Source organism: Somniosus microcephalus, chromosome 13, assembly GCF_052327205.1.
Source record: "Somniosus microcephalus isolate GS21.2 chromosome 13, FLI_Smic_1.0, whole genome shotgun sequence".
NCBI lineage: Eukaryota > Metazoa > Chordata > Chondrichthyes > Squaliformes > Somniosidae > Somniosus > Somniosus microcephalus.
In genome coordinates, this window is record NC_140999.1 from 21,985,781 (window position 1) to 22,007,309 (window position 21,529).

At 42.7% G+C, this 21,529-nt stretch overlaps 1 protein-coding gene across 1 annotated transcript in view; it reads right to left on the reverse strand.

Moving 5' to 3' along the window:
* The window catches only part of midn (midnolin), a 30,384-nt gene extending 12,537 nt beyond the window's left edge, over nt 1-17,847 (reverse strand). The window contains exons 1-5 of the mRNA XM_086004611.1: nt 17,389-17,847; nt 15,264-15,831; nt 14,922-15,009; nt 14,746-14,808; nt 1,349-1,735 (exon numbers count right to left, since the gene is read on the reverse strand). Coding sequence (XP_085860737.1) covers nt 1,349-1,735; nt 14,746-14,808; nt 14,922-15,009; nt 15,264-15,475 — 750 coding nt within the window. The 5' untranslated portion in view covers nt 15,476-15,831; nt 17,389-17,847. The remainder of the gene's footprint in view (nt 1-1,348; nt 1,736-14,745; nt 14,809-14,921; nt 15,010-15,263; nt 15,832-17,388) is intronic.
* Between the last annotated feature and the right edge of the window lie 3,682 nt (nt 17,848-21,529).

The following is a 21,529-nucleotide window of genomic DNA, read 5'->3' on the forward strand; positions in this document are numbered from 1 at the left end:
AGCCGCATGAACCAATTTTCTATTTACAAGCACCAACATCTGTTTGCTCTCCTACCCCTACATCCTTTTAAGCCAACAGATAGAACTCTTTTTGTGGGTCGTACTATGCGTTACTGATATGCTGCTCCTAATGGAATGCAAAAAAACAGGAAGCTGGAAGAACACAAGACTTACAGATAAAGCTGAGTGATGGTATGTGTCCCTTCTTCCTCCAGAGGGGAACATTTCCTGCCCCGGCTACAATATGGCCAATTGTATTGCTGTACCTAACCTGGCGCCTTCCCCTCTCAACAGTTTCGAACCGTCTCAAGTATGCAATGGCTAATTGGGCCGATTAACAGGGCAGGCCAGCGCTAATGCAAATCTATACATCACCAGTTAAGGCAACTCAGTTCTCTCCTGGACCCATCTGAGTTGGTCATTAGAACTAATCAGGGACAGCTCAGCTCTATAATAAATTATCTTAATTTCAACTCAGTTAATGCTTTTGGCAGGCGCAGCATAAAGGCAGCTGACTATTCCCAAAAGATATCACAGCCGAGAACCTGGCTATCAGCAAGAGATATTAATAAAACATTTTGCCATTCCTTTTGCATTTTGAAACAAAGGGAAACCTAGTAGATTGGTTGCTTATATTTTTAATCAGGCCCTTAAAGTGCACAAAGTGTATTATTGATCATAACATTTAGAGCTGAACAGGCCCCACATATTAATATCAACCAATTCTTTGCTGCAGAATCTCAAGAGGGCCAACAAAAGAAACAAACACTGCTGTACAGTTCGGAGAGGGGAGAAAGAAATAATATTTTTAAGACACAAAATAATATTTTTAAAGACATGAGTAACAATGTTACTGGTTTTCCCCCAGGAACACTGATTTTATCTGTTGAAGTGACAGGTTCCTTTTTAAAAAAAAAAAAATAGCCAATTCCCTCACCCCTTGTCCTCCAACTTCCACGTTTCCAATCTCTCCTGAAAGTACTAATTCATGCTGGGATGTGGTCCCAAAGAGGTCAATCATCCATTTGACCATTCTTCATGTGTGGGTGTCAGCAGCTATTGACCACAAAGGGCATCATAGTGAAGTCTGATCCCGTCATCACCAATGTCCACCCATGTGAACGTCTAGCAGGATTTACCAGACAGCAATGAGGACTGGGAAAGGATATGTAGCCCCCTCTCTGACCTAGGGACACTGAAGCTAATCCCAGCTGAGATAAGCTATTAATAATAACCAAGTTTAAGATTTGCCTGTGCTGTATATTGTGCAATATCACACGATATTATTTAGTGTGACACATCCTATGAGCAGCGTAGAGTCTCCATGGTCGAGGTAAGTTTATCATACCTCAGTGCAAGACGAAGAAGCAATGTTGTGGCTGGCTGTTGACGTGCTGGCCCCGTGTGACCTGAACGATCCAGCGGTGACTGAAGGTGGGCGAGCTGTGCTAAAGCAGGTGGTCGCTGCCGCAGGGGCGGGGCTCGCCATTGCTTGCTGGCAGGCCGCAATGTGGTTACAGTTTGAGGCTCCGACAGTTTGCCTGTGAAGTCCTTGAGTGTCAGTAAAGCTGGGCGTTGCTGCCCCTCCGCTGCTCTCCCGACTGGCTATCACATGCCTGTGCTGTAGCTGGCTGCCAGCCTGCTGGGCTGCCAACTGGAGCTGAACAAACATCATATGATCTCCAACCCGCAGGGCAAGTGTCAAAGGTGACCGTCCTGACAGAAAGTCATTGACCTGAAAGGAGAAAGAATGAAGCACGTTTAAAACTTTGATGTTACTTAAGACACGTTAACACTCATTTATTTTCACCTCTGAAAGGGCTGTCAGCTGAACCTAGAATGGAAGTCCTTCAGCCAAGTTCTATCATATGACTTGCATCAGAAGACCCAAATTTGAATGAGCTTAATTGCTCCGTGTGGAACTATATGTTTAACTGAATTATTTAGCAGAGTTGGTATTTTTGAATGAAACAGCCTGCACACAACCAAAGCAGATCTCAACCTCTTCTCTGTGCAGATGCCATATGAAAATAAAAATTTGTGCAAATTCACAATAGAAAAGGCGGGTACACTGTGGTATACCCGCTGGTGCAGCAGTATAAAGCCTCAGGATAACACTAATAAAAGTGCCAGATTAACAAAGGAAGCCTACTGTAAAGAGTGAGGGCTACTTTAAAGTGGCAAACTTTTACTGAGTTGGTGAGGCAATCGACAGAGCTCAAGGTTCATTGCAACAAATGAATTATTTTGCATCTGGTTTATGTAACAGTCAAAAATTGACATGTTAAATCTTAAATATTTATGTGCTCTGTTTCAACTTTCAATTTCTACCAGAGTTCATGGAAAACTCTAGATTCGGCACACATCTATTTAATATTCAGTACTTTATTTCCAGCAATCTTAATCATTTCATCTACACGGTGAAAACACATTTCAAAGCGGAGATGTCCTCACTTACTGACAGCAGAATTAGCTGCATTTTGTTGGCAGATGTCACTGCTTGCTACCATTGAACATAATATACAGAAATCTCAACTTGGAGGACTTTTAAAATTAGCATTCTTGATTGTTAACGTGGAAAAAAAACACTTCCTTTGAAACATGTGACCCTTTCTCTGCTCCCTCTCCTGAAGGTGGTGACTGGATTCTGGGGTGTAGTCCCATCGGCACCAGAGACTCGCCATTCCTTAGATGTCTCGACAGGCCACTCAAACATAGGGTGAGAGGATCACAACCGAGCTAGATCCTGTCCTCAACTGATGGCCACAGTGGAACCTTCCGATAGGGGTCACTGGACAGTGATCAGGAACATGAACCATGTTGGTTTTTCCCTTCCCTAGGACTGCTGAGGTCAATTGGAACAGCCCAATTGTCAACCTGGCAGAGATCGATCAATTAACTCGGGGCCTAAAACAGGCTTTGATTGGAAATAACCTATCTAATTCACAAAAAAAAATTATGTTTTTTTTTAAAAAAAAGATCAAAGCTGACGAGAGCAAATCTCTACCAACATCAACTGGTAACAAAGAGTGCTGGGGATCTTTTATCTTCATTTAATTTTCTGCTTGAGGGAAGCAGCTACGCGGATTTGTGTCCTACAAAGGCTTTGTGTTCTTCAGCGCTCTCTAATATTCACGACAGTAATTAAATCTGTATACTTTAACGTCAAAATCACCTGCGTGCTGCTGCCTAGCCTATGCAGCCTGTACTCTAGGGAGTTAATAGGCGTACATTGCTGTTTTATACATCTGCGACTCTTGTCTATTTAAATTACCCAATGCCTGGCTGCAGTGAGCTTGCAGTAGCTCAACGCTGCACCATGGAGATTCAGATGATGCGCACGTTACGCTTTTACACGGATAGTCGTGTCTCCGTTTATTTACACCAGCTGTGTGTATTTACATTTCTCACTTGCGTGTTTGGAATCCTGGTCACGTGCAGTCGAGAACGGACTGCAAAAAGCGAATGTTGGGGAATGCAAATTGGAGAAGGATGAACAACAGTCTGTTCTGTGCCTGCTTCAATACAGTCTGCACACAGGGGCGTGGAACAGAACCAACAACTCAGCCTCAAGAGATAATGCCAAATGGCTTTCTGTGCACACAAAGTTCTTTCGGTTCTTCATTGTGACCGTCTACATCTCCAAGAGCCCGCAACACTAAGCTATAAGTCTTCTATAAATTGCGCTGTGTACATACAGTGCATTCAACAGCTGCACTCCGGTATGGCTGTAGTTTAAGCTTCAATAATAACTACCAAGCTGGCAGGGAATCTAAAGAATTTCACTGTTTGATGGCAATTCATCTCCATCTCCTGAGCCCAGGCACCTGATTGTTAGGGAAACCAGATGGCTAAAGATCAGAAATATAATCCGCTTTGCCAGAGCAACCTTTCAACGTCTGTCAGTCATTTGAGAAGACGAGGCCCATCACAGGTGCACACTGCCAATCTCCACAGAGGTGAGACAAGATTTCAAAGCAACCTTGTGGCACATTCCTTACATCTTTTGCGGCTGGAGACTGATGTGAAATGGAGGCCTGTTTTCAAAGTTTGGAAATAAAACAATAATCTCTGGACGACGCTGGTCTGCATCCAAAAGCTATTCTGAAAATACAGATTTTATTGGAGGGGGCGAAGTTGTAGAAATGGATACTGGAGATTTAATCTTTGTTCAGAAAGATGTCTTCTGAATAGTCTAATAAAAATCTGCCTTATTGCTCGGATCTTGGCACTCCAATAATTCAGTCTATATTATTTTGGTTTTGTGTTATTCATCTTTTCTCCACATATTTTGAATAAAATGTAAGAAATATTTATTTTATTTTATGTACTATATTCCTTTGATGGAAAACTGAGTGATGTGGTAAAACAGCAATCAAATTAGGCCTAGATAGCAATACAGGGGCTCACAATCACTCCAGCATTTGGCCTGGCTACACACTTGCTCCTACAATCCTACTCTGATTGCTCATATTACCTTTTTACAAAAACATGCTAGAACAAGTCATACACTGGCAATGGGGGAGAGAAAATATAGTCTTATGCGTCTCCAAACAGACAGATATATATAATCACACATACACATATGCACACACGCTGCCTTATAACCATATATGGCAATGGATTCAACCTCCTCCTCCTCAAATGAACCAGAACAGCCCTGAAGCAGTTCAGCCATTCGCTGATTCTGCTTCTCTTCTGGTTGCTGTGATCTCTGCTTCAAGAGTTGAAACCCAACAGTCATTCAGAATTTGATATATGCAATGCTGTAGGCAATTTTTTTTTTTTTAACACTTTCAGACAGGCCGAGCTAGACTTGGCTCTCTTAACTACTCTTAATTATTACAATCTATTCCCATTTAAGAACACACACAAGGAGGCGGCATAGAATGCGGAAAAAAAACAAGGTTTAATTTTGTATGATAGGGACAGGCCTGTTTATATTTATATTTTTATATACACAGTTGCTAGGTTCTGGGAAATGAACAATTACTTCAATTGTCAATTGTGAAAATTAGGGTCGGAGTTGGAAAGCCACACAATCCATGGAAATTCTATCCTCATACATTTCACCTAACTGCACAGGTTTTGTTTACAACTATGGTTCAAGGTTATACACAGTTTCAGTGAAAGCAACAAATAGGTGTGTTTTCTCAAACTGTGCTAATTTAACATTAGAGTTAGACATCTTCCACACATTTGCACTCCAAGGTCTTTATCCCAGCTTTGTAGGGAACCCACCAAAATACACTAGTAATTCAATTATGTGTACACAGACACAGTAAACATCTACCTAACCATAGCGAGCATTCAATAAAAGGAAAATGCTGCTTGAAAAGAATCTCCCCTCCTGCATTATTCAATCATAGCCACACATATTTGTTTGCTAGCATTGTAAAGGAGAAATTATTTATCAAAATGTCATTAGTCTGGACCCAATGACTAAAGCAATTGTTCATTATTTTTTAAACTGTCCCTCTTAAATACTGGTTTGTATGTGGCTATTTTTTACTATTATACCATGAAAATTGATTGGATGATAAATCATAGTGATTTTTTACAAAATATATAAAGGCTATCTAATAAGCCCCTCAGTGGCTAAGTTTTACCAATGTCAAAACACTAATATCTTTTTTGGTGGGTTCTCTTCAAAAGTGGAAAAAGCAAAAAGATTTTAATCTGCGTGCGACACATTTTTCTTGCATTGCCTCACAGCACCAGGGACCCGGGTTCGAATCCGGCCTCGGGTGACCGTCTGTGTGGAGTTTGCACATTCTCCCCGTGTTTGCGTGGGTTTCCTCCGGGTGCTCCGGTTTCCTCCCACAGTCCAAAGATGTGCGGGTTAGGTTGATTGGCTATGATAAATTGACCCTTAGTGTTAGGGGGATTAAATACGTGGGGATAGGGTGGGACATGTGTTGGTGTAGGGGTTACGGGGATCGGGTGGGATATGTGTCGGTGCAGGCTTGATGGGCCGAAATGGCCTCTATCTGCACTGTGGGGTTTCTGTGATTTCTGTGATAACCAAATTCACTAAATCAAGGCAACCCCCCCCGGCCTTTACTGCCTGCTTTCACTAAAACTACAAATACTCAAAGGGTAAAATCGGACATTGCTGTGAACTGAATAAAAGCACTTCCCATATTACGAAGATCCCAGTTCAGCCCCCAGGCAAGTGCTGTTCTACAATCCCAGCCTGGGCAGTGATAGGGCCTCACAATTGGCTGCAGCAATCCAAGCTAAAACGATTATTATGCAGTGACCCCCCTACTGAATATGTATTAGACGGGAAACCCAGATCTGACTTGGCGGTGATGCGTCTAACATTTGAATCAGTCGGTGACACTCCGAGTCCTGACTCACCTATGAAGAACGGCCAATGCCATCTGTGGAACCATAACCTAGTGTGATTCAATCCTTTCAGGAAATAAGTGGTAAGAAAGAAAATCAGAAGAAACACTAAAAAATGAATCTAAAATCCCATCTGATGTCTGCGCTGGCTTTAAATTTCAAAAAGCGACATGAAATCGACAGCTAAGGTATCGACGGTTAAGTAGGACAAACCAACAAAGTAAGGGAGAGTTGAATGCTCCTTGTGGAATGGGGAATGCCATTTCGAAATGAGACATTGAATGGGTAGTTAAACCCCTGCCGCTGAGCTCAGTGAAAGAGTGAGAATTTAGATGAGGTGGGGGTGGGGTTAATCTTTACAAGCAGAGTTAGAGGCCTGGGGACAGATTAAGACATAACACAAAGAGCGCTTGCTTTTATTCCAGCCAACAGATAAAGTGAAGATTGTCCCTCCCCCCACAAGATAACCCAACCCCTCCCCCATCCAAATCATTCAACAATGATTTACTCAGTGATGTGTCAAGGGGGTTGGATGAGCAAACTAGGAGCACATTTAATTTAAAAAGAATTGTATGGAAAATGTGTGTCACTTTCCTAATTGTCAACTGCACAAAAAATGAGTCAAGTTATGATAAATTATACCCACACCCCCCCCCCAATTCAGTTTTCGATGAGGTGTTTGCGAAACAAAAGAAAATTAAAAAGGTAAATGTTAATGGAAGTACTTGTGCCTGGCCTGAGCACCAGCAGGAAGTGTTACCAAGTTTCATTGCACTAAAACAGTTTAAACTGATTCACCACCTACTGACGCCCTTGCGCAATGACACGATCACTCTGGAATATCAGAAATAGAAATCACATTGGTCAAAGTGAACTGACGTTACACTGATCTCTATCCTCTAGATCCAGAGCTGAAAAAGTGTTTGGGCAGCAAGGAAAAACATTTCAAATGCTATCTTGCTGCCATCCTGGGACATGACAAGTACTCATTATTATATTTTTAAATGCATATATCTGGGCACTTGTGTTTTTTTTTAATCCAAAAGGTTATATTTTAAAGCATATTATTTGCATGGAACATACAATCTAGAAATGGCTATAAAAAAAAGAGGGGTTTGTAGGCATCACAATCAATAAAAAACACTACCCATGTTGTGTTTAGAGGTTAACCTTCCTCCCATTTCAGGAACAAAGAGTAAAACTGAAGCAACAACAGAAAATGCTGGAAAAACTCAGCAGGTCAGGCAACATCCGTGGAGAGAAATTTGAGTTGACGTTTCGGGTTTGACCCTTCTTCAAAACTGAAGCCTTCTCTTTCTGCACTGCTAAAATAAGCACTGATTGAAGAGCAAATGTCTCCATTCTCCATTCAGAATATTTAATTCCACTTCTAGGTTTGTGGTGAGCTGCAGAACCCAAAAGGCCTGACCTTAACTAAACATGCAGGGTACAAAGATGTGCTACAACCTCATCGCTCATCTAGTCCCTGCAAATCAAATCATAAATCTCATCCCATCTGCTCTATGGAAAGGCCTGTGGAATTTGCAGCTCTCAGGCCTCCTTCTCTCCCTCCTCCCCGCCCCCCAAACCATCTCTCAGTAGGGGAAAAAGCCTACTTAGAATTCTAACCATGCTGCTAACTTAAGTACCCTGGAATGTATTGATTAAGTAATGCACCAGCGCTATACAAATCCCAGACCAGTATAATGCAAGCTGATAAGGAACACAGTCTAACCTCCCCCTGCATCTTTGAAAGCCATCTTGGCTTTTTCAACCTACCAGCTGCCAAAGACTAACTGAAGTCTCTTTGAAATTTAAGATGCAGACTTTGACCCTCCTGTGCCTTTCCTTTTTTTTAAAAGCCAAGCAGTAACAACACACACAAAAAATGCGCCATATGTAACTGCAGTCACGTTACAGCCATTAGCCACCAGGTTAGCTAAGCCAACAATCAGCTTTTAATTGGTCGCAGGCCCACACTAAAGCTTCTTTTCCTTACTCAAGCACACAGCCAGCAGTGAAAGCTCACAAATGCGGATGGGAGCAAAATCTTTTTGACAATGGATTGCTGGCATAGATTTTTTGTGCTGGGGGTCATTCGAACGGTGTGTGCAAATACTTTGCACAATCACTACCAATATTTCTATCCACACCAATATCTAACTGTGGGAGCGACACGGTGCACGAACAGAAACGTTTGTTGTAAAGTAGCAAAATGCATTTGCCACAGGCGCCATTAAAACACGAACAACACATTTAAAACACAGATTTTCTGTGTTGCCGCATTTTCTGTTGCAAGACCTCCACTGCAGTCCAGGTTTCATCTTATTGTGACTGTGAATTGCTCCAGTAGTAATCAAATTGAAGAAAAAAAAGTTGAAGTGCATATATTTGCAGTCACAAAGTGACAAGTCTGCTAAACTACAGCCTTCTGAAAATTCACTGCTGACAGATCCATTTATAGAGGTCCCCACAGTTCACAGAAACTCATTTGAAGCCACTGTATTGCAGCATTCATCTGTATGCAACTGCGCAACACACAAGGCCATCTCAACTCTAAATATTAGTGTATTTTTCTTCAATATGCTCTTAATTTGCAAACCTTATTAGTCTTGTTTTGCATGCAAAACATTAGCCAACAAGGGGTTAGGTGCCATAAAATTAGTACCTGCACTGCAACAACATACTAAAAAAACTAAGTCATACTGGTATTTAGTTATAAATACAGCATAATCAAAAAATGTAAAAAGGAGCGGTTTTCCAACTCTGAATGGAGCAGAAAGCTGCTCTCACTTCAAAATATTTTCTTGGAATTCATATAGTGAACCCACTCATTGTTTCCAGCCGCATTAAAATAAAAACCGCAACCACAGGCCAGTGCTAATTGGATCTCGAAGGTGGTCCCCTGCAATCTAATCAGTCACGACTCAACCCACTTCACTCACAAAAGAGGCGCAGTATCAAACTTCCAGGCGTCACGACTGCAGATTCTCCATCCGCCTCAGATGTAAACCCATCAGGCATGTAGACTCGCCCCCGCATGAAAACAAAAGAATTTCACATGCGCCTCTCTCACAACCATATATAGATACCTTAAGAGGTCTAAAAATGTATTGCTACAAAAGCCCTTCAGCTGCAGGAATACAATGCCACCATTTCAATGGCTCCTAGCAAGAGCCTTAAAGGAGTGAATGGGCTTTTTGGGTTTGCTTGATGTTAATTCAATTAAAATTTATAGCATCCAGCGTGCATTAAAATGCATGGTTTACGTGTGCAGTAGAGTGCAAGGTGGAGTGAATAATATCAAAAGAACAAAAGACACTCAAAATTTAGCTCCATTCTATAGAACACACTAATTAGCAATTGAACCAAAGGTAGCGGTTCCAATGACCTAACCTTAACTGGAGGATCAGAAGCAAAATAAGGTTCCTGCATAAAGATTAACAGTGTAGGACAGTAGGTCCTCATTTCTGCTGTGCTCGCTCAGTTTGACACAATTTAAACTAGGTCAGGGCTTCAGTATTGAGTCTAAAATCCCCTTTGTACTCAAACATCGTACAAAGAAACATCACTGCATCCCTCAGTTTTTGTTGCTGCTTTTCCAACAATGGCCATTTTAGATGTATGAAAATCAGTATTTTGTGTGTGCATGTATGTGTCTCTCTCTTTTAACCTTGCATCCCAGTGAGCAATTTAAAATGCAGCATCTCTTTTTAAATGCCATGATTCAGTTGAGTGCTCTATTCCCTGGCCATCATTAGCTGAAGAAAGAAAAGAACTGCAGCCCACGTACCAGCACAAACTCATTTTTCATTCATACTCTGGCTGCTAAAAATAATCCTCACCGTGGACACAAAAAGAAGACAGACAAAAAAAATCTATGTTCTTTGAAAAGGCCACAGAGACTGGATATGAAATCATATCCTCGAGTCTAATTAAATGAATGTAGTGTGCAGAATGGATCTTCCTACGGGTAGGAGCATTTCTTGATTAAGCTCTATACTTGGTAATGCCTTAACCTGAACTAATTTCTAATACTAATCACAACATGGTCAGCCAGTGCTAGTGACAAGCGTCACACCAAATTTATTGCCCATACAAAAATTGCATTTAAATAGCGCCTTTAATGTAGTAAAATGACCCAAGGCGATTCACAGGAGTGTTAAAACAAAATTTGACACTGAGCCACATAGAGGTATTAGGACAGGAAGCTTAGTCACAGAGGTAGGCTTTAAGGAGCGCCTTAAAGGGGGAAGAGAGCGAATTCCAGCGGTTAAGGTCTAGGCAGCTGAAGGCACGGCCGTCAATGGTGGAGCGATGAAAATCGGGGATGCGCAAGAGGCCAGAATTGGAGGAGTACAGCAATCTCGGAGGGTTGTAAGGCTGGAGGAGGTTAGAGAGATAGGGAGGGGCGGTCCCACCCAGCGGGACAATGGAGGAGAGGCATTGGATGGATGGGTCTGTCTGTCTGTCCACACACATTGTTCAAGGAGAAGCACTATCTATTTACATTTCTAAACAGATGATACAATGCCTTAGTAGTGAAGGTACCATACATACAGATTGTTATTAGGCAAGGGCATCAAGGGCCATGGAGCTAAGACAGGTAAATGGAGTTCAAGATACAGATCAGCTATAATCTAACTGAATGGTGGAACAGGCGCGCGAGACTGAATGGCCTACTCCTGCTTCTATGTACACCTTACAGTACATGAAAAATTGCCTATGACCAGAAACAGATTTTCATTTTTTTTTTAAACAATTGACACTGCTTGAAGTTGTTGGCCGATTAATTTGAGAAAGATTTTTTTTTTTTTAATGTAACATTTTTAAAAATGAGTTGGTAGCTCAATCAGAAGCATTGATCAGGCTTACTGACCACTGTAGCTCTGCTCTTTTGTTTATTTACTTGCCTGTCAGAGTTTCCCTTCCTTTTTTTTTAAAAATAAAAAGTAAACCACTCCCCATAGCCTTAAACTAACACACTTTGTGCTGGTCCTTGGTGTACTGCAGTGGAGGCAGCACCAGGGCAACTACTAGGCTTGTTTGACCAGCTTTCAAAATAAACCAGCTCTCGGCAGAATAGTCTTTCCGGTCAACTGCAAAACCTGCATTCTACAGGAAAAGAAATAAATGAAAAAATAAACAACTGCTGATAGTGATTAGGGGGGAGGGGGGGGGGGAGTTCTGTTTAGTCAGGCAAAAAATCTACTCACAATGCAGCTTTACAGGATTGGGTTTTTTTTAAATCAGATTTTAAATTAGAAAAAGCTCCCCAGACCAGCCATGTGCTAAATTTCAAGGACTAGTTTAATGAACTGGACCTTTGCGCTTACAAAATTGCAGATGAACACGATTATGTGTAATTGGGTACTTAACTATACTTTCATATGCTGATCCATTTATACTAAGCTCCGATTTTAATACATACTTTAAAATGATGTCCCCCCCCCAGTCAAATGTATTGAAATGTAACTGAATCTGAATGATTAATCACCTAACTTTTTCTTTTACTCAATTGGGCTGCTCTCATTTGTAACTGAACTGGATGTCATTTCTTGATTGAGTAAGGACTCTTGGGTTCCCATTTGATCATGGTGATGTACACGGCACATCAAAACAACCTGAATTACGTTTGCACCTTAAAATTGACATGGTTAGAGACTCCTTTGGCCACTCATCAACTGCCTGGATGGGGCAAAGCAGCGGCGAATAAACCCCCCCAAAAAGTGTCAAATTGTATTTAAAGCTGGTGACATTTTAAATATGTATATTGGCAAATTCTGTAACTAGCAATACTACTGCAGCGAGCCAGCATAATCCCTTGTATGAGGTGATTATTTTTCCATTCAGTTTTAAAGTAGACGCACTTGCTATCTTACTCCACATACATGTTTGACAACACAGTGTGTGTTTTGTCAACTGTGACGCAGCTGTAACCTACGTCATTGTTCTGCCTCTGCTATTCTGGATTACGATTTTCCAGGACTTCTGCCCTTCCCTAAGGGAGAGGAGGAGGGGGCGGAATTGTCAGCTTGTTGCAATAAAGGAATTCTACCCGGAATTTAATGTTCTTTTGACTCAGAGCTCCATGAAATGCAAGAACAAGCGGTGATGCCAGATTGGCTGGTGGTAGTGCAGCTATTACACGCGCAAGAATTTGATTAAACAAGGGTCACGATCAAGTTGGAAGAACAGGGCCCAGCCAAGGTTTATACAAAAAGTAAATCAAGAGGTCACTTTATACTTGCGGCCCTGGAACAAAGCTACTTTGAGTGGGTATTATTCATACAATCGTTACGATCACGTGGTGCAGTTACTGATAACAGTTTGACTACAAGAACCATATTTCCTCCCCCCCCCCCCAACCAGCCTGACTTGGCTGATCGATCGCAAAGAATACAGGATTTCCAGTTTAAAAATACATACTCCCCAGGAAACCAAGGCAGTATGCTTATCTACAATGCCAGACCATTCTGAGCAAAGGGCTTCAGGAGGGACGGAGCTCACTGTATTGGTTTGGTTACATGAACAATGGAACACCAGGTTTTTTAAAATATTTTTATATATATATATTTAGTAATTTTTCAACAAATTCTGCAGAGCTCAGAATGATAAAGCTGCTGAATCGGTGTGCTTAATCTGTACCCTCCATCCAATATGTGTAAAATACACATATGTACATCCAATATTAATAAAGGTGACTGGATTTTTTACATTATTAACACTATATATGGGCGAAGGAGTTAATCAGCTAGCCCTGGGGACCCTCATTACACGTATAAATAAAACATTACAATCGATTCGCAGGATGTTGGAAAGTCAGTGGTGAGTGCCTCAGTCTGATCTGACAGGACACCAATTAAATTCAAACAAGCTCTCGCAGTTTACAAATCTACAGCGGGCTCCCAAATGTGTTTCCATGTACTGCTACATCTTAGAAAGCCCCAAACACAGAAAAAAAACAATTGCATTCAAACCAAAAGAATGGACAGGAGATGAAAGACACCTTTATTTGATCCTCAGTGTCTCACTGATCTGCTTTATATGAATTGGCTGCTCCGTTTGCCAGCATAATTTTTTTTTGTTTGTACAATGCATTGTGTGACGTTAAGGTTGCTACCCAACTTTTTACTGCAGATCTGGCAGCGGGCCTCGCTTGGCCACTTGGACTTAGATGCGGCCTTTTTACCCACCGTGAGACAAAGGACCGGCTTTAAAGCATTCAGAAATGTCTCAGACGCTTTCTGCTGCTGGCCAGCGAGTTGTCTGGGTTGCCTGAAAGTATGCGCAGCACCGCGCGTCACGATTCCCATCAGCATTTGTCCATTTAAACCCTACATGACTTCAAAGCAAAAGGCGATGAGCGTCACCCGAGCGAAGCAGGGAAGCCTTAAAGGAGCAGCGGCGCCGTAAAAAGTTAAGCGCTGCATTTAGTCTAGTGTCTTGCCCTGGATTAGCAAGTTTAACGGCTGGGTCACGCTTTAATTAGAATGCTCTGCAAAAAAAGTGATCTGCAGTTAACCGTCAGAAGCATGGGGGGGGGGAGTCATATACAATGGTGACTGAAACTAGGCGAATTATTGAGCAGTTCTAGCAAGTCTGGTTGTGCCTTTGCAACAAAAAAAAATGATCAGGGAGAACAATGGTGGTAATTAGGATTTTTAAAAAATGTACAGAGCTGATGAATTTAGGAGGTGAAAGGTGAATTCCACGCTTCAGAAAATCTCCTTCAAAAGAGAGGCTTTTCACTCTCGGGTCACGCTACAGTAGGAGGTCTGAATGTCGTCACTGGGGGGGAGGGAGGAGCTTTGGTCTGAACAATATTCTCTGTGTAGATTAAACACGGAGCTGTCGCCAAGGAACTCCCAAGTGTTGCATGAAACACGCACACCCTGAACAATACAAAGGGACCGAGTCTGGGGCTTTCGGAGTTTTGGGAAAGCGGCGTTCCAAAAAACATTAGGCCGGTGGAGCCGAATCCGGCGAGCTTCACACATTTAAATTAGACAGGAAAATCCCGATTGATATTAGAGTCACACTATAGTAACAGTGTAACTGACAACATACAAATTATGCTACAGCAGTAAGATTATCGGGGTATGCACGCATAATTTTAATAAATGCATATAGTTTGTTTTAAATGTGGAATTGAACTAAAAGGCATGAATTCACTTCCATATATAGTCCGGCGTCCAAGGTCCAAATGATCACTGTAGCAGGAATACAACTCCGGCAGCATGGCAAATTTGCGTTTAATTATTAAACGATTTTAAAAAAAGTATTATATTCATAATGACATCAATAAAATATCGATAACTGTATCATGCGTAACAATCAGCTGGTTATCTATCACCGTGTTGCATTTACTATGCTGTAGGCTTTAATTCTTACCTGAGTTTCCGTTAAGCTTTCCAAAGCTTGCATCACTGATTGCTCCGGACGCGAAGCTTGAGACTTGAGGAGACAAAAAAAAAGGAATTAATTATAGCACAAGTCTCTTCTAAAATGCGACGGTAGACATTGAATGCATCGATTTCTATATAAACCAGATCAGAGGTCGATCTTACCATGAGTCCAGCCTCTACAGTAGGGACAAGGGTCAGTTTGCTTCCTTCTGTTATACCGTGGTCCTGTAGCTTTCCGGAATTTAAACGCCTAAAAAAGTTAAAAAGCACAGGATACAATCTATAGCTGAGAAATGCACCTGCATATAATCTTGTCATTGCACAAATACGGTAAAATGCCACAAGCTTCACGGATGAGTTCAAAAGTACATACTAATGGAAAGTTTACACCGATTAACTAACAAAGTAATACTGGATTATGAATGACTACTTGGCACATAAACCTGTCACAGAAATTCGGATTGGGGTTTCGCAGGTCTGCTCAGAACAAAGGGGTGTACGTACGTTTCTTTGTGCAAGAGAACTAGACGCTCCTTAGCAACCTTCAAACGCTGTGATAACCTCCGTTTGAGTCCTTCCACTGTCTCGTCTACTGGAACAGAAAGATCATACTGGGCTCCGGTCGTTGTATTGATGACTACACGCATTGAAGGCTCGTTTTGATGGGCCTCGCAAGTTGGGGCTCGACTGCAACTCCTGGTGCTTGTATGGTCCATTCGATTACCTTTGATCGGTCTTGAGTCACAAAATAAAGTCCCTCAGACACTTAAAGGAATCATGCAATATTATGTGTGCTAAAAGTATATGGAAAGCCAATCCCGGCGCTCTCTCTCTCTCTCTTGCTGAAAGATTAGCGGCCAAAAGTGTGCGATATAGATTTGGGTTTCTCCGTGTGAGGTTTCCTTTTTGTTTTCGAAAGATCTCTCAGACAAGGGTTTTTTTTTAAAGAAAGCACAAGTGATTTGCCCAGAGCGCTAAGCCGTGCCTCTCTCTCAGCCCTGCCGACTGCCCTACGAGCCTGACTCTGGCTGACTCCGCCGCGATCCCCCGGAGAATAATCCTCACAGAATGTCTGCAACAAAGAAAACACAGCGTCAGCCAATCAGCGCCCCCCTGACGCCTCAACCTTCCCAAAAGTATCCACCTGTTCCCCGGCACCAGCCAATCGGCCGCCACTCCATTGTGACGTCTCGCTCGATGCTGGCCGCCCACTCGCCAGTTTCAACCATTCAAAAAAGACTGCGACGCCTGCCACGTGACAATAGCCGAGTTCCTTCCTCCTCCCCCCCCTCCTCCTCCCTACACACACTACCTGAATTGAAATTCGCAATGAATCGAGAGAAACAAAGGGTCAACCTGATGTTCTGAGAGGTGCAAACGTTTTGTTAAGATTCCTTTTGAACTCGGCAAAAAGCATTTCACAAAGAACCGGCACTATTTGGGGATGTCCACCTCCCCCACCACAGGTGATGGGCTGCAATCAAGAATCGACTGTTTGATATCTCGATTTTCGTTTAAATATTTAACCCCCAAAAATCACAATATCCACGCATTGTGCTTGAGAATGAATCAAACGTGTTTGTGCCAGTCCCCAAAGGAAATGAGTCGATGCATTTATAGCCCAAATGCTTCAGTAATTAAACTTAAGCTTGCAATTTTCATCGGCATTGGCAATGTTTGCAAATAAAATTAAAATATTTTTTTGTCCCTCAATTAGCTATAAGATTTCACAAATGCACCAAAAACTTAAGAACCGACCGCACTATTTTGCAAACCGAAAATGTATTTGATCCGCATGTTGCCGACGCGAGCCGTTTCAGAGAAAATGCTGAACTTAGATTAGACTTTATTTTAATTTAATTTAGAAGTGCTTTATTTAAATGCTGTGGTTAACCATTAAACAGCCGGAATACTCCCAGTTTAGAGACTCCAGCTTCATGGATAGCAACGACAGTCCTTATAGTTTGTATTGAAGCAACACTATAAGCATTCTAGTAATTATTTCTCGGTGCTTCGTAGTTATGAGCTGGTGCCATAAAGATAATGATGAAAGCCTATGTCGTTTGCATTATCGCTGTAGCACTGGGCTGTGGGGGTTGGTATCTTACAGAAATACCACGAACTCACAGTAGACGAGCAACAGCGCTACCTTCTGACAATTTGTGGTACTACTTCACCGAAATAAACGGAGGTGGATTATTTATTGAAGGACCAAAATCAAATGATAATGCTTCAGACTTTCGTACATTTCTTACTAGAAGGAGCAACCGTTTGCGAGTAGGGAAAAGAGAAAACACGTAAGAGTTAAGCCAATAAAATAGGAAAGTTGGGGCCCATTCACACAACAGTTATTGGTACAGTAAGAACTGAGATAACCAGAAGCTATGGAACCAGATCCTCACTACTGTATATTAAAACTCAGTAAAATAGTACATACCACATTAAACTGATCGGCTTTTCTAAATACAGAGTTTTTAACCAATGACATTAGGACCATTTATTCTTGTGCGCCGTTTTTTTGGATTATAGTCGCCAATAGTTGTTTAATTTGCCAGATTAATGTTTCACGCGACTGTGTTCCGTTTAATCCCAGGTTACGTATGAAAGGTTTGTCAATCTAATCGCTTACCAGCTTTAGTTAAATCGCTCTTAGTCTTAGCAGTGCCCTCACTTCAAAAATAGGTTCCTTTAGTTAGTGGCACAAATTGTAAATTCCTTTAAAGTCGGCGAGATCGTTGTTCTCCTGAAGTTGCTCCTTTAAGCCTTGGCTCAGGACTTGTCTTGGTATTTAAGCAGATAGACGTGACGCCGACGCCCGGGTGTGGTGGGAGTCTGAAATGCAGGAACTGTTTGGCAGCGATCAGCAGCAAAGGCGGAGCCATAATCCCCCGCTGACATCACCGGCAACAGCAACCATCGCTGAATCACAGTTTTGGAAATCTACTGAGCAAAAAGAGATTTGTCTCGGAGAAGCGCGACCCTGCTCGGTCAAGCAGGGTCTGAAGCTTTTCGGCTTCTTCACAGCGGCGCAAGGGGGGGTAGCTGGCGACGAGCCGGCTGGCGGCGGGTGGCGCCTCAGGCACGCTTCGCACTCTCCTGGTGCAGGGCATAGTTACGCGATTACGTGGTTAGGCGGTGTCATAACAAACAGTTTCTAATCAGCACCAGCCAAACCTGGGACATTAGTAACGCACTTCTGTACAGTGAGTGCTGTGCACGTCACGAAGTAAACATTCCCCAAAAATTAAGTCGACTCCAAATAAAATGAGTTGCCTGGTGCTACAAATATGTATTCTGTTATCCTGCTCTAATCTGTCTTTCCGGGAGGAAAAAAAAGTATTGAATATTGAAATAGACGGGTGCTGCCTCTGTCTGTATTCTGATAATCAAATATATCCAGTATGCTAAATGGAACGCAAAATTGATCTCACATGTAAATGTTAACGCTCTACACTACAGTACCGATCAATAATGTTTAGCCTTATATAGTATAATTACACAAATAAATATTATTGAACCGTCTCTGGTTTGCATAACGTATTTCAAGCAAGGAGCGGGGACCCTTTTCGTGCACGTTTAATTGATGCTCTCACAACAGTACATTAATAAAATGAGTCTCAGGTTTGGTCAGAATAACTTTCGCCGTGACTCACAGTTACTGTCATTTTTTAAGTCAGCACTTTGGGGAAGGAATTGAGTGAAGAAGGCGTTCCCTGTTACTGGCAGTGATGCCTCACACAGGAACACATTTTTCACATTATAATAGCACTGCCCTGTTTATACTGGAGTGCTGTTTTTGGATGGAGTGTGCAAGCTATTAAGCTATGGGTTCGTCCATAAAATCTGTACACTGGATTGAGGTTTTTTTTTAAGGTAGAAAAGCATACGGGAGGGGAGAGCTTTAGCCAATGCATAAATACAGCCCCCCCCCCTCCCCCCGCTGCTTTGTTTGAACCAATAGTAGAAAAAGAAACAAAACAAGAAAACTATTTCATTGCACATGAGAGGGCGGTCCAAGAGACATATTTTCTTTTGCAAAGGCTGATGAATGCCTTTCTCCCCTGGTTAGAATGTTATCCCTGGGACTATCTGACTGTGACAGCACTGTAACAGACGAGAGGGTGTCAGCTATTCGGCTGCAATCCAGGGCGCTCCAGCTTGTGTTTTGTCTGAGCACCTGGATTGAAAGGTAGGCTCCTCCTATCGACTTGCAGGGAACATCTGTTAGCAGATTGAGAAAGAATCGCAGTCGAAGACAAACTCCGGCTATATAAACATGTAACTCGGTACATAGTGTGCCCAATGGATCACCAGCCGACGGCAGCACGACTGACTCACAGCCAGCTGCCTCTGCACTTCCACTGACGTGGACACGGTAGTGTCAGCTCCCCCTCTCCTCGATGACATGCAAAGCCGCAGGCAGTGACAAATCTGGGAAAATGCTGTCCCTCTTTGACAAACTGTTGAACTGGTTCTTGAAGGAAAGCACGCTGGTATTGGGCTGCTGTTCCTGGGCAAGACAAGCTTTGTGAATGTGATTCTCAACATTTAGAAGTGCTTTGAATTGATGGGGTGTTGGTCAAAGTGTGCATTCTTTTGGGGGGGGGGCCCTGCTGCCACTTAATTCCATGTCCCCCTCCCTCCACTACTCCTCATTCAAATCCCTTTAGTTCAGTTTTCATCCGGTGTGATCATGACTGTGGTACCTTGCCCCCCACCTCAACCTCTCCGCGGCCTCCACCACAGTCAAACATGCTATCCTCCTCCACTTTGGCCCACCTTCATGGCACCACCCTCAGATGATTGCTACCCTATTTGTCCCAACATAGCCAAGACTTATCCAGGAATAGATTCTCCTCCTATACCTGTATGGCCGTCTCCGGTGTCCGCCAAGCTTCCATCCTTGGTCATATCCTCATATTGTTCATCTATTTGCAGGTCCCCTCACATGTCATGATTCTGCAGCTGCAGAATTTATCCTAGTGGGAACGGATAAAAATCAGGAATGGGAGAGATGGAAGAATCAATCAAATCAAATCAAAAATCAAATCAAATCAAATCAACTTTTATTGTCATTGTTAGTGCACAAGTGCAGTACAACGAAATGTAGGCTTGCGGCTCCCGAGAGTGTACATTTGGATTAAGACATTTAAACATTCAACATACATTTGGCTTGTAGTATATTAACATAAACATAACCATAATAAAGTGCATTGGCAGATGTGCAGGCTTTAGAGTTTATTTGTGGAGTTCAGTAGGATGACAGCCCTGGGAAAGAAGCTGTTCCTAAATCTGGTCGTTCGGGTGCGAATGCATCTGTAGCGTCTCCCAGATGGCAGGAGGGCGAACAGACTGTGGCTGGGGTGGGTAGGGTCTTTGATGATGGACCGTGACCTCCGTAGACAGCGTTTCTGGTATATGTGCTCTATGGTCGGTAGCCGGGTAACAAGAGATAGTCATCCTTAATAGTAAATCTTGTAGCTTATACAGAAATCTTGTGCTCTTGTTCCTCGTCCCATGAGAAGTCTGTATTTAGAAGTTGACTATAAAAGCCAACTGTGAACGGAATGGAAACTGAACTTAAGGGATTTGAACAGAAAACGCTGGAAAAACTCAGCAGGCCAGGCAGCATCCGTGGAGAGAGAAACAGAGTTAACGTTTCAGATCGAGAACCTTTCGTCAGAATCATGTGCGGAATCATCTGACCAAAGGTTCTCGACCTGAAACGTTAACTCTGTTTCCCTCTCCATGGACGCTGCCTGGCCTGCTGAGTTTTTCCAGCGTTTTCTGTTGTCATTTCGGATTTCCAGCATCCGCAGTATTTTGCTATCGTAAAGGGATTTGAATATGGAGTAGTGGGGGGGGGGGTGGTTTGGCATGGAATTAAGTGGCAGCAGGGCCCCCCCCCCAAAAGAATGCACACTTTGACCAACACCCCATCAATTCACAAATGCACATTTCTTATGCATCTCTGCTGGTGATTCTAGCACATTTCCTATTGTCAATTCTTACATTTCTCTCGCTCTTGATTCTACTGCTACCTCTCCTGCACATGGTTCTGTTGTGTCTCCTGCTTTGCTGTTAATCCTGATGATGATCCTGTTGCTCCTGTGTCCGTAACCTAAGGAGCCCGACCCCCCTCCCCATATTCCCCTCCCCCTTTTGCTGCTTGGCTGCTGCTGTATGGCTGGCCTCTGGTGTTTGACTGCAGAAGGCTGGTTGCTGCTGAGGCCTGGCTGGCTCGTTAGGGTTGGCTGGCTTCTGGTAGTTGGCTGGCTACGAGGCTGACTGACTGTTCCAGGTCTCTGTTTCCTGTTCTGCTACTGGGAGCTCCAGTTCCTACTACGCTGCATCGGCCTATTTGTTTCCTCTCTTCTTCATCAGCTACTGCAAGTTTATCGGTCAGGTAGCCCTTTCTAAACCTGCAGTGGCTCCCGAGCTAAACTCACTGGATTTATTTTAAGACTGACTGCCAGTCTTCCTGGACCCAGTGACAGTGCAATCCCTATAGTGATGTACTTTGTGTGTGTGCTTGGCCGAAACTATGACAGCTAGTCTGTCCATGCACAATGCACTTTGTAGCTGGTTCCACAGAAACCGGTTATATTACTTGTAGTTAAATACAGAAGAAAGGTGTACTTAAGTCCCGAGACCCAGCCTACGATATGAAAGCAGCATGATATGAAAATTGCTTTGTCACCCTATTCTTGCGAGATAAATATGCAAAGCCAACTTAGTTCTAGAAACTGGTTAAACCTGCTGCAGAATCT